We start from the raw sequence: 16342 nt of genomic DNA, 5'->3' as shown, positions 1-16342 counted from the left end.
ATCTTTTCTCCCCGTATTGCTTTTTTTGTTATCTTCTGTTGCTGTTTAAAAGTTTCCCAATCCTCTGGCTTCCCACTCATCTTTGCTATGTTATACTTCTCTCTTATTTTTATACTGTCCTTAACTTCCTTTGTTAGCCACAGACACCCCCTCATTCCTCGGTTACATCATTCCACCAAGATGTAACACTGAGCGTCATAGGAAGTCATTCCTGCTTGTGGCCATCTAACTTACAACTCCTCCCTTGGAGTGTCAGACACCCTGAGCCAATAGGCTGGTCCTGGACTTATTTCCACTTGGCATAATTTATCTATTATTATTTCATTATTTATGGTTTTATATTGCTATATTTCTACACTATTCTTGGTTGGTGTGACTGTAACAAAACCCAGTTTCCCTCGGGATCAATAAAGCATGTCTGTCTGTCTGTCTGTATTCCCCTTAGAGTCTTCCTTCCTCTTTTGAATGAACTGATCCTGCACATTCTGTATTGTTCCCAGAAATACCTGCCATCATTGTTCCACTGTTAGGATATCCTTCCAGTCAATTTTGTCTAGTTCCTCCCTTATGGCTCCATAGTCCCCTTTGTTCAACTGTAATGATGACACTTCGGATTTTCCCTTCTCCCTCTCAAATTTTAGATTAAAACTTCTCATATTATGGTCACTACCTCCTAATGGCTCCTTTACTTCGAGTTCCCTTATCAAATCTGCTTCATTACACAACACTAGATCCAGAATTACCTTCTCCCTAAAGAAATTTAGGGAAAGTAAAGAAATTTACTTTGAACTGTACAATAAATGTCATGCTGTCATACAGATAAAAGTCTAGTGTACCTGGTGTTGGGCCGGTGTTTGCAGCCTCACCACGAGCAGCCCTACTGTCAGGAAGGGGAAACAGTGTACTTGGCTTGTTTCTCACATTTCAATCTGATAATGGTGTGTGGGCATAAGGAGTGAGTTTCAGTAACAGACATGTAAATGTGAATGAAAACATTCAGCTACTCTACAGATTGTTGGTATTTTTTCAGCAGTTTCCACAGGGCTGCCCACTTACCCCCATCACTTCCTCTCACACCCCGTGCCTTTGTGCTGAAATAAGTATGTGGGGAAGTCAGTCACTTGTGAAATACCAACGGGGAACATCGGGTCCGAATGAGCAGAAATTTAGTTTTTGAAAATCAAGTGAGAAGAAATGTTTGCAGCGATAATCACAACCTTGACTCTGTCCGTCTCTGCAGTGGGTGAGTAAATTCCCAGAGTGGGATCACCCAGTCTGAGATTGGTTTCATCTGCCTTTGAGTTTAATTGACCAGTTGTGGGCAGTGGTACTGTGTACAGTTTTGATCATCCTGTGATAGGAAGGATGTTATTAAACTAGAAAGAGTGCAGAAACGATCCACCAGGGTGTTGTCTGGACCTGGGGGGTCTGTGTCACAAGGACAGATTGTGTCCACTAGGACTTTATTCCCTGGAATTGAGGAGACTGGGGGGAGAGAGACCTGATAGAGGGTGTTTGATCATGAGGCGCATAGACAGGGTGAAAGCACACATTCTATTCCCCAGGAAGGGGGTGATAAAAACAAGAGGACAGGTTAAAGATCAGAGTCGAGAGATTGAAATGGGACATCAGAGCAGCTTCTTCACACAAAGGGTGGTGCATATTTGGAATGAGCTGACAGAAGTAATGGTGTGGTGTCACATTAGCAACATGTAAAAGCCATCTAGAGAAGTACATGGATAGGGGAGGGTGAGTGGTCTGTGGGGCAAATGCATGCTGGGTAACACAGTCTGTGTGAACAAGTTGAACCAAAGGTCTTGTTTCTGGGCTGAACGATTTTATGAGTCGTGTGAATCTGAGTTTGCGGTTTAAACATTCAGAAATGTTGGGCTTTCCTTGGTTCACACTGAGCTGAGACTCTGAAGTGTAATCTTCTACAGTTCCTATTCAGCATGAAAACCAAAAGTTTTACTCTTTGCCGAACAAGGTTCAGAAGTGATTTGAGACATTCTGTACAAGTTAATTGGGTGAACTTTCTGAAGATAGGAAGCACCTGGGCATTCACAACACAAATCCAAAAGAAGTGGCTCATAAAAATGCACAATAATTACTGATTAAGACAGGCAGAAGCAATGGAGGGAAGAAAAGAAATGAGGTGAAAGAAATTTAAAAATTAGTGTGAAGAGAGCTAACACTAATGACTGAAGAATTTACAGAAAGAGAATGGAACGGGGCAATGTGGGCACAGTGAAGAAACTCAGACAAAGTATTAGAGAGGCAGAAAGGAAAAGAACCCAAAATCTGGAAATTCTCAACAAGTCAGAGCACCATGTGGAGAGAGAAGCAGCTTTTCAGGCTGATGAACTTTCATCACAGATCAGCAAGGCCAATTGCAGTGAAGATTATAAAGTTTATTAAGGAAATGACAGACCACAGGTGAAAAATCTGGATTCTCACACCATAAGATCATATAACCATATAACCATATAACAATCACAGCACGGAAACAGCCATTCCAGCCCTCCTAGTCCATGCCGAACTCTTAATCTCACCTAGTCCCACCTACCCGCACTCGGCCCATAACCCTCCACTCCTTTCCTGTCCATATACCTATCCAATTTTACCTTAAATGACACAACTGAACTGGCCTCTACTACTTCTACAAGAAGCTCATTCCACACAGCTATCACTCTCTGAGTAAAGAAATACCCCCTCGTGTTTCCCTTAAACTTTTGCCCCCTAACTCTCAAATCATGTCCTCTCATTTGAATCTCCCCTACTCTCAATGGAAACAGCCTATTCACGTCAACTCTATCCATCCCTCTCAACATTTTAAATACCTCGATCAAATCCCCCCTCAACCTTCTATGCTCCAATGAATAGAGACCTAACTTGTTCACCCTTTCTCTGTAACTTAAGTGCTGAAACCCAGGTAACATCCTAGTAAATTGTCTCTGCACTCTCTCTAATTTATTGATATCTTTCCTATAATTCGGTGACCAGAACTGTACACAATATTCCAAATTTGGCCTTACCAATGCCTTGTACAATTTTAACATTACATCCCAACTTCTGTACTCAATGCTCTGATTTATAAAGGCCAGCATTCCAAAAGCCTTCTTCACCACCCTATCTACCTGAGACTCCACCTTCAGGGAACTAAGCACTGTTATTCCCAGATCTCTCTGTTCCATTGCATTCCTCAATGCCCTACCATTTACCCTGTATGTTCTATTTGGATTATTCCTGCCAAAATGTAGAACCTCACACTTCTCAGCATTAAACTCTATCTGCCAACATTCAGCCCATTCTTCTAACCGGCATAAATCTCCCTGCAAGCTTTGAAAACCCACCTCATTATCCACAACACCTCCTACCTTAGTATCATCGGCATACTTACTAATCCAATTTACCACCCCATCATCCAGATCATTTATGTATATTACAAACAACATTGGGCCCAAAACAGATCCCTGAGGCACCCTGCTAGTCACGGGCCTCCATCCCAATAAACAATTATCCACCACTACTCTCTGGCATCTCCCATCTAGCCACTGTTGAATCCATCTTATTACTCCAGCATTAATACCTAACGACTGAACCTTCTTAACTAACCTTCCATGTGGAACTTTGTCAAAGGCCTTGCTGAAGTCCATATAGACTACATCCACTGCCTTACCCTTGTCAACATTCCTCATAACTACTTCAAAAAATTCAATAAGGTTTGTCAAACATGACCTTCCATGCACAAATCCATGCTGGCTACTCCTAATCAGATCCTGCCTATCCAGATAATTATAAATACTATCTCTAAGAATACTTTCCATTAATTTACCCACCACTGATGTCAAACTGACAGGTCTATAATTGCCAGGCTTACTTCTAGAACCCTTTTTAAACAATGGAACCACATGAGCAATACGCCAATCCTCCGGCACAATCCCCGTTTCCAATGACATCTGAAAGATCTCCATCAGAGCTCCTGCTATCTCCTGCTATCATAAAGCATAGGAGCAGGATTAGGCCATTCAGCTCATCAAGTCTGCTCTGCCATTTAATCATGCATGATTTATTTTCCCTCTCAACCACCTATTGACCTCCACTTTAAATATACTCAATGACTTGGCTTCCACAGCCAATAAATTCCACAGATTCACCACCCTTAGCTAAAGAAATTCCTGCACACCTCTGTTCTAAAGGGTTGTCCCTCTGTTCTTGACTCACCCATGAGAGGAAACACCATCTCCATGTCCATTATTATTCTTAATAACTTACAGAATTTAACATATGCAAATTAATGCATTAGAAATGAACATTTTGAATATGATAATTAACCAAAACAGGATTCTTTCGAATCCAAGATTATAACAGAGAAAAGGTAAGTGAACTGTAGATGCAGTTTATTTTTTTCAGCCTTCTCTGCTTTCAGTAATTATATCTGTAGTTGGAAAAACAAAAATGGCCAGGTAGAATTGTTGCAAGACATCCTTGCTCCTGAAATTAAAATCTGTTGCAATGAGACCAGCAATGTATTTGCCTCTGTTACGTACCCGTGACACGTGACAGTGGTGTACTTGTCACGTGACTGGGGTTGAAGCTATACTGGACTTGAAGTAATGGCCTTGTGATGGTGGAGTGACGTCATTTTCCCGCCAGTAGAAGTCATGTGACAGTTTTTTTTTACAGGGTATACAAGGAGGACCCCTCCCTGTGAGGAGGGGCAGTTCGTGGCTGGATTTGCCATGTTGACTTCATGCCACTGCGTGATTTAATGTTATGATGCAGTTTAGTTGAAAGATGAAGTTTTATCTAATGCCTAAAGTTTAAAAGGTCATTGCCAGCAGTTTCTTTATAACACTGCTAGTTGAGAATCAGTGGAGAGTGAAAATCAGAGTTCGGGAGTTTAAAGGTCGAGGAGAATCGATTTCGATGGTGCAACAGGTTCGACCTTGTTTGATCCTTATTCGGAAGGAATTTGTTGGCTGTTCTCATGTTAATCCCTGTGAAATAGCAGAAAGGATTGGGAACAGTTCTGTAAAGGAAAGGTCAGTGCCTTTAAGCCGTTTCATTTGTCCATCTTCATAAAATTCTTCGTGGGAAATGTTCGATTTGGGAACCGAAGCAACACGACGTGAAAGAGAATTTAACCCATCTTAAAAAGTCTCTCCCTTAAATGGACTGTGAGCATTTTGAACTTTTGCAATACTACTTTGAAGAACGGTTTTTGCAACATCGCTTTAAGAACTGTTTAAGCTGCTGCACAGCAGCTGATTTCCAGTTACATTAGTGATTTGTTTACTTTTGGGGGGCTTTGTTTTCATTGTTTAATAAACGTGTTATTTGTTATAAAAACCCCTGCCTAACTCATATATTTATTGTTGCTTGAATCCATAACATAAATATGGGGGCTCATCCGGGATTGGATCATTTGTGTTTAAATGCTTGTTAACTTTTGAATCGGTGTTTTGGAAAAGGGGAATACTCAATTCTTTTGTTTGATTGGCTTGTGAGTGGTATTCAGCAACAATGAATATTGATAGGCTTCTGGTTTCGCCAGGTGTGGAGTTGTTAGCGAAGGCAAAGAAAACTGAGGTATCTGAGATAGCTAGTAGATTGCAACTTAAAGGTATTTTGAAGACTGCATCAAAGGCTGTAATACAGAGAAAAATTGCGTCACACTATGTGGATTTGGGTGATTTTGATGAATCGATTTTAGAGTTGTTTCCAATAGGTAATATAGAGATGAAGTTGCAAATCGAACAAATGAAGTTGGAACAAAGTAAAGCAGAACTGGAGCATTGTAGGTTAGAAGCTGCTCAGAAAAAAGGGATTTTGAATATGCAATGATGGAATTAAGGTCTGGGAATCAGTCTTCTCGTTCTAGAAAACCTTTTGTTGCTAGTCAAGAAATTAAATTGGTCCCACCATTTAGTGAAACAGAAGTGGAAAGATATTTCCAACATTTTGAAACAATTGCTCAGATTTCAGAGTGGCCGAAAGATAAATGGTCAGTGTTGTTACAAAGTGTAATTAAAGGCAAAGCACAACAAGTTTATACAGCTTTAACTGCTGCGCAAGCACTTGATTATGATATTGTGAAAATGCATATTTTAAAAGCATATGAATTAGTCCCAGAAGCATATAGAGAAAGATTCAGAAGTTTGAAGAAGTCTGTGGAAAAAACTTATGTGGAGTTTGCCTCTGATAAAGCTGTGTGTTTTGAGAGATGGGTTTGTTCTAAAAATGTAAATAAGGACTACGATACATTGAAAGAGCTGATTTTAAAGGAGGAAGTTAAAAGAAGCATCCCTGTTGAAGTAAGGACCTACTTAAATGAGAGGGATAATAATAAATTTGCAGAACTGTGCTAGCTGATGAGTATGTTTTAATCCATAAGAATAAATTTCCTCAGGGCAGAATTTTTAAGAGGAAAAATAACATGGAGACTCAAGGTAAATCAGAAATTAAATCAGAAGTTAATGAGAAAGTTAAGGAGGAAGGAAAACCTGTGAAGGAAAGACAGTTTGGTCTTATTTGTAACTATTGTAAGAAACTTGGCCATGTAATAGCTAACTGTTTCAGATTGAAAAAGAAAGAGAAGGAAGCAGTTCCAGATGCTTGTGTGCAACATACTGAAGCACCTGTAAAATTACAGGGTTCGATAAACACAAATGAGGTTTTATTAGAGTCTGACCAAGTTAGAAAAGGATATGATCATTTTATAACTGAAGGGTTTGTATCCTTGAAAGAAGGATCTACTCTGGTGCCAATAAAAATCCTTAGAGATACTGGAGCTTCTCAATCACTGATGTTAGACAGTGTATTGAAGTTTAATGAAGAGTCTGATACTGGTGAGGTAAATTATATGAGGTGTTGGGAGTGATTTTAAGCCTGTACATTTGCATAAAGTAAATTTAAAGTCAGGGTTAGTTACAGGATTTGCTAAAGTAGGATTACAGCATAGCTTACCTGTGAAGGATATTTCTTTATTGTTACGTAATGACTTGGCAGGTGGACAAGTTTTTCCTGAAGGGCATTTGACAATGGAGTCAGAGGAACCAGAGATGAATTCTAACACAGATTCTTCCTGTGTCGTGATTAGAGCTATGGCTAAAAAGATTGATGCGCAGAATGAGGTTGTTACTCATGACTGTTCAACTCAGGATTCGAGTTTTGAGGATGTGTCAGAGACTTTCTAACCTTCGTTGTTTGAACAAGATTCTTGGAGTAAGTCTGACTATGAAGATTTATCTCTGTCTCGGAAGGAGATGATAGCAGAGCAGAATAGAGACCCTGAGATTATAAAACTAAGAGAACAAGCTCTACTAGATAGTGAAATTGAGAAGGTGTCAGTAGGATATTACTTGGAAAAAGGAGTGTTGATGAGGAAGTGGAGGTCACCTACAATTCCTGCAAGTGAGGAATGGAATATTGTTTACCAGGTAGTTGTCCCTAAAGTTTATCAAAATGAGATTTTGACTTTAGCTCATAGTGTGCCTTTAGGTGGACATCAAGGGGTAAGGAAAACTGTGGACAAGATTTTAAAAAATTTTTACTGGCCTGGTCTAAGAAAAGATGTGGCAATGTTTTGTAAAACGTGCCATACTTGTCAAATTGTGGGTAAACCAAATCAAATTACACTAGTGGCTCCATTACAACTTATTCCAGCATTTGGTGAACCGTTTTCTAAAGTTATTGTAGATTGTGTTGGTCCATTAACAAAGACAAAAACTGGTTATCAGTATTTGTTGACTATCGTGTGTACTTCGTCTAGGTTTCCAGAGGCAGTACCACTTAGGAATATAAAAGCTAAAACTGTGACAAAGGCTCTTATAAAATTCTTTACTTATTTTGGATTACCTAAGGAAATACAAACTGATCAAGGCAGTAATTTTATGTCTGGATTGTTTCAACAGATAGTTTATAAATTGGGAGCTAAACAAATCACTTCATCGGCATACCATCCAGAGATGCAAGGTGCCTTGGAGAGGTTTCATTCTACCCTCAAGAATATGATTAGGACATATTGTGTGGAAAATGAAAGTGATTGGGATGAGGGTATAAACTTACTTTTATTTGCAGTAAGAGAATCGGTACAAGGATCTTTAGGTTTCAGTCCATTTGAACTTGTGTTTGGGCATAGAGTTAGAGGACCTTTAGCTTTATTAAAAGAACAGTGGATTAGTAAGGAAATACACACTAATTTGTTGGACTATGTTTTGAAATTTAAGGACAGGTTACATAAAGCTTGTATCTTAGCCAAGGAAAATTTAAAATTGGCTCAGGAGAAAATGAAAACTTGGTATGATAAAGAAGCTGGGATGAGGATGTTTAAGCCTGGAGATAAGGTGTTGGTTCTTTTCCCAGTACAAACAAATCCTTTACAAGCTAGATTTCATGGTCCTTATGAAATTGTGTCTAAAATCAATGATGTGGATTACGTGATAAAAACTTCGGATCGTAGAAGGTCAACACAACTTTGCCATATAAATATGATAAAACCATATTTTGGGAAGCAATCTGATACTGTGACTGTTATGGTTAGTAAAAATGAGTTTGATTTAACGAGGAACATGATAGATGATTCATCTGAATTTCATTCTAAATCCAACATTGTTTCTGTTAGGTTACCAAATTCAACCATTCTGGAAAATATTGATGAGAAATTAGCACATTTATAGCTAGAGCAGAAACAACAGATGAAGGAATTAATTTTTAAATATAAGGATTTGTTTCCAGATGTTCCGAGAAGGACTACTATAGCTTCACATGATGTAGATGTTGGAGATGCCAAACCTATTAAACAACACCCATATAGGATGAACATAGAAAAATGTGAACTTGCTGAGAAAGAAATTGAATATATGTTAGAGAATAATATTATTAGACCTTCTAACTCGAATTGGAGTTCACCCTGTGTTATGGTGCCAAAACCAGATGGTCATATTAGGTTTTGTACGGACTATAGGAAGGTGAATGCTGTAACAAAAACAGAAGGTTATTAAATTGGAGTTTGATGTTACAAAAGTACAATATTGTGATAACTCATATTAAAAGTAAAGATAATGTGGTTGCTGATTGTCTATCTCGATGTTGAATGTACAATGTAATTTTTTTATGGAGTGGTTTTTTTATAATTGTAACAGTCCTACTGTATTGTAAGATGTCATATGATGATACTCTATTGTATATTGTGTATGTTATAAAATTTATACATTTGTTTTTCTTGTAAATAATTGTTAAAATTTTTGTTCTTGACAGACAAAAATGTTTTTTTTGGAGGGAGGTGTTACGTACCCGTGACACGTGACAGTGGTGTACTTGTCACGTGACTGGGGTTGAAGCTATACTGGACTTGAGGTAATGGTCTTGTGTTGGTGGAGTGATGTCATTTTCCCGTCAGTAGAGGTCATGTGACAGTTTTTTTTTACAGGGTATAAAAGGATGACCCCTCCCTGTGAGGAGGGGCAGTTCGTGGCTGGATTTGCCATGTTGACTTCATGCCACTGCGTGATTTAATGTTATGATGCAGTTTAGTTGAAAGATGAAGTTTTATCTAATGCCTAAAGTTTAAAAGGTCATTGCCAGCAGTTTCTTTACAATACTGCTAGTTGAGAATCAGTGGAGAGTGAAGATCGGAGTTCGGGAGTTAAAGATCGAGGAGAATCGATTTTGACGGTGCAACAGGTTCGATCTTGTTTGATCCTTATTCGGAAGGAATTTGTTGGCTGTTCTCATGTTATTCCCTGTGAAATAGCAGAAAGGATTGGGAACAGTTCTGTAAAGGAAAGGTCAGTGCCTTTAAGCCGTTTCATTTGTCCATCTTCGTAAAATTCTTCGTGGGAAAAGTTCGATTTGGGAACCGAAGCAACACGACGTGAAAGAGAATTTAACCCGTCTTAAAAAGTCTCTCCCTTAAATGGACTGTGAGCATTTTGTACTTTTGCAATACTACTTTGAAGAACTGTTTTTGCAACATCGCTTTAAGAACTGTTTAAGTTGCCGCACAGCAGCTGATTTCCGGTTACGTTAGTGATTTGTTTACTTTTGGGGGGTTTGTTTTCAGTGTTTAATAAACGTGTTATTTGTTATAAAAACCCCTGCCTAACTCATATATTTATTGTTGCTTGAATCCGTAACACCTCCTTAACCGGGAATAGATGCAGTGGATTCTGGTCCACTGGGACACAATGGGACCAGTACATTTTGGCCCAATTAAACAGCTGTCCCAATTAGCCAAAGTTTCATGGAAATAGTTACAAATGTACAAAAAAGAAAAACTACCATTTAACTAAGTAACAAATTTGGTATTTTGAAAATTTGATATAGAACTATGCATTATTTCCAACTTTTTAAGTACTCCCGAATGCAGATTATCAGGGCCCAGGGGATTTGTCAGATTTCAAGCTGAGTAATCTATCCAGAACTTTCTGTGAATGAGAATAATGAGTCACAGCATTTCTGGGGCAAGCTGTTTGTCCTCCTCAGAGAGCAGCAAATTCCTCATCTGTTTTCCACACTGTTGGAAGCTTTTACAATCCTCATTCACGTTTCTCACCTATTTCATTCTCTGCTTTTCTTCTCTTTTTTGGTGAATTTTGAGTTGCTCTCCATCCTCACTTCTGCCACAGTCCTGACAATCTATGTGACTTCTCTATTCCTATCTTCCTTCGTTGGGTCACCTCCCTTACCTGTTTTTGTCCAGGAAGGGATGTCAAACTGTATGTCCGAGTATTCTACCCATTGTCATATTTTCCAATCTGTCAGAGTCAACTGATGCCTCAGGCCTTCACAGTTTCCTCGGCTAAATTTGGAGCCTGTGTTATTGATTGAACGACCTTATTTTCAATCTTAATGAAGAATTTTATCGTACTCTGTGAGGCACATCCCAGTACCCATGGGTTTTCGTTGAAGAATATGGGGTGGGACAGTAGAGTAGCAGATAGCACAACGTTTTACAGTTCCAGCGACCCGGGTTCAATTCCCACAACTGCCTGCAAAGGTCTCCCCGTGACCTCTGGGTGCTCCATTTTCTCCCACAGTCCAAAGACATCCTGATTGAGGCTGGGATTAATCAGGGGTTACTCAGTGGTCTGGCTCGAAGGGCTGGAAAGGCCTATTCTATGAGAGAGAACTTTGCACAGGTCATAGAGAATCCGAGGGGAACAAATATCCTGGCCAGGAGGTTTGCAAATGCCATTGCAGAGGTTTTTAAACTAGATTTGCAGGAGGGGTGGAAACAGAAGTGAAGAGGCAGAGGAGGAGGCTGGAGCACAAGTAGAGTCAGCTTGTAGGGAGTTTGTGAGGAAGGACAGGCAGGTGTTAGAGCAAAGATGCACTCAGCCTGATGGTTTGAGATGCTAATTAGGGATAGTGTCACGGTTGCAAAAAAGGAGGTAGTCATGGAGGGATTGTCTACTGAGTCAGTGTTGGTGGAAGTCAGAAACAGGAAGAAGGCAATAACTCTACTGGGTGTTTTTATAGACCCTCCCCCCCCCCAATAGTAACATTGAGGAGCAAATACGGAGGCAGATTCTGGAACACTGCAATAATAACAGGGTTGTAGTGATGGGAGATTTTAACTTTCCTAATATTGACTGGCATCTCCTTAGAGCAAGGGGTTTAGATGGCCTGGAGTTTGTTAGGTGTGCTTACAAAGTTTCCTGATGCAATATGTAGATAAACCAACTAGAGGAGAAACTGTTCTTGATTAGGTATTGGGAAATGAACCTGGTAGGGTATCAGATCTGTTGGTGAGAGAGCATTTTGGAGGTAGTGACCACAACTGGAGAGGGATAGGAGCAGACATTTTGGGAAAACATTTAATTGGGGTAGGGCGAAATATGATGCTATTAGGCAGGAACTTGGGAGCATAATTGGGGAAGGGCAAATTATGAGGCTATAAGACTAGAACTTGCGGTTGTGAATTGGGATGATGTTTTTGCAGGGAAATGTACTATGGACGTGTGGTCGATGTTTAGGGATCTCTTGCAGGATATTAGGGATAAGTTTATCCCAGTGAGGAAGATAAAGAATGTTTGGGTGAAGGAACCATGGGTGACAAGTGAGGTGAAGAATCTAGTCAGATGGAAGAAGGCAGCATACGTGAGGTTTAGGAAGCAAAGATCAGATGGGTCTATTGAGGAATATAGGGTAGCAAGAAAGGAGCTTAAGAAGGGGCTGAGGAGAGCAAGAAGGGGGCATGAGAAGGCCTTGGCAAGTAGGGTAAAGGAAAACCCCAAGGCATTCTTCAATTATGTGAAGAACAAAATGTTCACAGGAGTGAAGATAGGACCGATTAGAGATAAAGGTGAGAAGATGTGCCTGGAGGCTGTGGAAGTGAGCGAGATCCTCAATGAATACTTCTCTTCGGTATTCATCACTGTGAGGAAACTTGATGACGGTGAGGACAATATGAGTGAGGTTGATGTTCTGGAGCATGTTGATATTAAGGCAGAAGAGGTGCTGGAGTTGTTAAAATACATTAGGATGAATAAGTCCCCGGGACCTGATGGAATATTCTCCAGGCTGCTCCATGAGGTGAGGGAAGAGATTGCTGATTCTTTGGCTAGGATCTTTATGTCCTCGTTGTCCATGGGAATGATACTGGAGGATTGGAGGGAGGTGAATGTTGTCCCCTTGCTCTAAAAAGGTAGTAGGGATAGTCAGGTAATTATAGACCAGTGAGCCTTACGTCTGTTGTAAGAAATCTGTTGGAAAAGATTCTTAAGGACTGAATCTATGGGCATTTAGAGAATCATGGCCTGATCAGGGACAGTCAGCATGACTTTGTGAAGGGCAGGTCTTGTCTGTTAGAGTTCTTTGAGGAGGTGACCCGGCATATAGATGAGGGTAGTGCAGTGGATGTGGTCTACATGGATCTTAGTAAGGCATTTGACAAGGTTCCACACAGTAGGCTTATTCAGAAAGTCAGAAGGCATGGGATCCAGGGAAGTTTGGCCAGGTGGATTCAGAATTGGCTTGCCTGCAGAAGGCAGAGGGTCGTGGTGGAGGGAGTACATTCAGATTGGAGGGTTGTGACTAGTGGTGTCCCACAAGGATCGGTTCTGGGACCTCTACCTTTCATGAATTTTTTTAACAACCTGGATGTGGGTGTGGAAGGGTGGGTTGGCAAGTTTGCAGACGACACAAAGGTTGGTGGTGTTATGGATAGTGTAGAGGATTGTCTAAGATTGCAGAGAGACATTGATAGGATGCAGAAGTGGGCTGAGAAGTCACAGATGGAGTTCAACCCGGAGAAGTGTGAGGTGGTACACTTTGGAAGGACAAACTCCAAGACAGAGTACAAAGTAAATAGCAGGAAGTGTGGAGGAGCAGAGGGATCTGGGGGTACATGTCCACAGATCCCTGAAAGTTGCCTCACAGGTAGACAGGGTAGTTAAGAAACTTATGGAGTGTTAGCTTTCATAGGTCGAGGGATAGAGTTTAAGAATCGTGGGGTAATGATGCAGCTCTATAAAACTCTGGTTGGGCCACACTTGGAGTATTGTGTCCAGTTCTGGTCGCCTCACTATAGGAAGGATGTGGAAACATTGGAAAGGGTACAGAGGAGATTTACCAGGATGCTGCCTGGTTTAGAGAGTATGGATTATGATCAGAGATTAAGGGAGCTAGGACTTTACTCTCTGGAGAGAAGGAGGATGAGAGGAGACATGATAGAGATATACAAAATATTAAGAGGAATAGATAGAGTGGACAGCCAGCACCTCTTCCCCAGGGCACCACTGCTCAATACAAGAGCACATGGTTTTAAGGTAAGGGGAGGGAAGTTTAAGGGGGATATTAGAGGAAGGTGTTTCACTCAGAGAGTGGTTGGTGCGTGTAATGCATTGCCTGAGTCAGTGGTGGAGGCAGATACACTAGTGAAATTTAAGAGACGACTAGACAGGTATATGGAGGAATTTAAGGTGGAGGATTATATGGGAGGCAGGGTTTAAGGGTCGGTACAGCATTGTGGGCTGAAGGACCTGCACTGTGCTGTGTTGTTCTATGTCCTATGTTCTATAAATTGGGAGCAGATGTTCTCAGGAAAATGCACGGCAGAAATGTGGCAAATGATCAAATGGAGTTCTGCATAGGTATGTTCCATTGAAGCAAAGAAAGGATGCTAGAGTTAAAGAACCACGGTGTACAAAGGATGTAGAAAATCTAGGTAAGAAGAAAAGAAAAGCTTATGGAAGATTCAAGTAACCAGGTACTGTTAGAACTCTAGAAAATTACAAGGTTGCCAGGAAGGAGTTTAAGAATGGAATTAAGAGAGCTAGAAGGGTCCATGATAAGGCCTTGGGGAACAGGATTAAGGTAAACCTCAAGGCATTCTACAAGTACGTGAAAAGCAACAGGATGAACAATGAGGGAATAGGAGCATTCAGGTGCGATAGTGCAGACATGTGCATGGGGTCGGAGCGGTGTGCAGTGGTAATCAATGAATATTTTGTTTCGGTATTCACCAGGAAAAACGTCTTTGGCAATTGTGGAGATGACTTACAGTGGACTGAAATGTTTGAGCATATAGATATTAAGATAGAGGATGCGTTGGAGCTTTTGAAAAGCATTAAGTTAGATAAGTCACTGGGACCAAATGAGATAAACCCCAAGCAACTGTGGGAAGTGAGATAAGAGATTGCTGAGCCTCTTGCGATGATCTTTGCATCGTCATTAGGGATGGGAGAAGTACTGGAGGATTGGAGGGTTGCAAATGTTGTTCCCTTATTCAAGAAAGGGAGTAGAGATAACCCAGGAAATTATAGACCGGTGAGTCTGACTTCAGTGGTGGGCAAGTTGTTGGAGAAGATCCTGAGTGACAGGATTTATGAGCATTTGGTGAGACATAATATGATTAGGGATAGTCAGCATGGCTTTGTCAAGAGCAGGTCATGCCATATGAGCTTGATTGAATTCTTTGAGGATGTGATAAAACAGATTGATAAAAGTAAAGCAGCGACTGTACTGTATATCGATTTCAGTAAGGCATTTAATAAAGTTCTCCATGCGAGGCTCATTCAGAAAGTAATAAGGCATGTGATCCAAGGAGACCTTGCTTTGTGGATCCAGAACTGGCTTGCTCACAGAAGCCAAGGAGTGGTTGTAGACGGGTCATATTCTGTATGGATGTCGGTGACCAGTGGCATGCCACAGGGATCAGTTCTGGGACCTTCACTCTTTGTGCTTTTTATAAATGACCTGGATGAGGAAGTGGAGGAATGAGTTAGTAAGTTTGCTGATGACACAAAGGTTGAGTGTGTTGTGGATAGTGTGGAGGGCTGTCAGAGGTTACAGCGGGACATTGATAGGATGCAAAACTGGGCTGAGAAGTGGCAGATGGAGTTCAGCCCAGATAAGTGTGAAGTGGTTCATTTTGGTAGGTCAAATATGATGGCAGATATGGTATTAATGGTAAGACTCTTGGCAGTGTGGAGGATCAGAGGGATCTTGGGGTCCGAGTCCATAGGATGCTCAAAGCAGCTGCACAGGTTGACTCTGTGTTTAAGAAGGCATATGGTGTATTGGCCTTCATCAATCGTGGAATTGAATTTAGGAGCCAAGAGGTAATGTTGCAGCTATATAGGACCCTGGTCAGACCCCACTTGGAGTATTGTGCAGAGGAGATATTAGGAGTAAGTTTTTTACTCAGAGAGTGGTAAGTGCATGGAATGGGCTGCCGGCAATGGTGGTGGAGGCAAGTACGATAAGGTCTTTTAAGAGACTTTCGGTTAGTTACACGGAGCTTAGAAAAATAGAAGGCTATGGGTAAGCCCAGTAATTTCTAAGGTAGGGATAGTTTTGGCACAACTTTGTGAGCCAAAGGGCCTGTATTGTGCTGTAGGTTTTCTATGTTTCTATGTTTCTAAGAGTGTCTTAGGTAGGTACATGGAACTTAGAAAAATAGTGGGCTATGTGCTAGGGAAAAACTAGCCAGTTTCTAGAGTAGATGTCATGGTCTGTGCAACATTGTGGGCTGAAGGGCCTGTATTATGCTGTAAATTTTGATGTTCTGTATTCAAACCTATAAGCAATTTGGGGTTAACTGTTCAATGTACAGGTCCATAAAACCATCTGATACTGACTCAGGAAATCATTCTCCACAGAATAAATTGACAATGTGTTTTGAACAGTCTGTATGTGGATTGAAGTCACCCATTATCACTGTAGAATCCTTTCACATGCTGTAGTTTCCTGTAGTTGCTCTTCCTGACCATATCACTATTGATTGGAGGCCTAAAGATGACCTCCACCAACATTGCCAGGAATTTTCAATGTTCCCTCTGTTTCTTCATTCTACACTTTGATCTTAAACCAACATCCTTTCCCATAACTTCTG

At 40.7% G+C, this 16342-nt stretch overlaps 1 protein-coding gene across 1 annotated transcript in view; it reads left to right on the top strand.

Moving 5' to 3' along the window:
* The first annotated feature begins 1121 nt into the window (after positions 1 to 1121).
* Positions 1122 to 16342, top strand: part of LOC140729945 (uncharacterized) — a 91334-nt gene continuing 76113 nt past the window's right edge. The window contains exon 1 of the mRNA XM_073050119.1: positions 1122 to 1243. Coding sequence (XP_072906220.1) covers positions 1195 to 1243 — 49 coding nt within the window. The 5' untranslated portion in view covers positions 1122 to 1194. The remainder of the gene's footprint in view (positions 1244 to 16342) is intronic.

Source organism: Hemitrygon akajei, chromosome 7, assembly GCF_048418815.1.
Source record: "Hemitrygon akajei chromosome 7, sHemAka1.3, whole genome shotgun sequence".
Classification (NCBI taxonomy): domain Eukaryota; kingdom Metazoa; phylum Chordata; class Chondrichthyes; order Myliobatiformes; family Dasyatidae; genus Hemitrygon; species Hemitrygon akajei.
The sequence above is the reverse complement of the archived record's forward strand: the minus strand, read 5'-3'. Positions and strand labels throughout refer to the sequence as shown.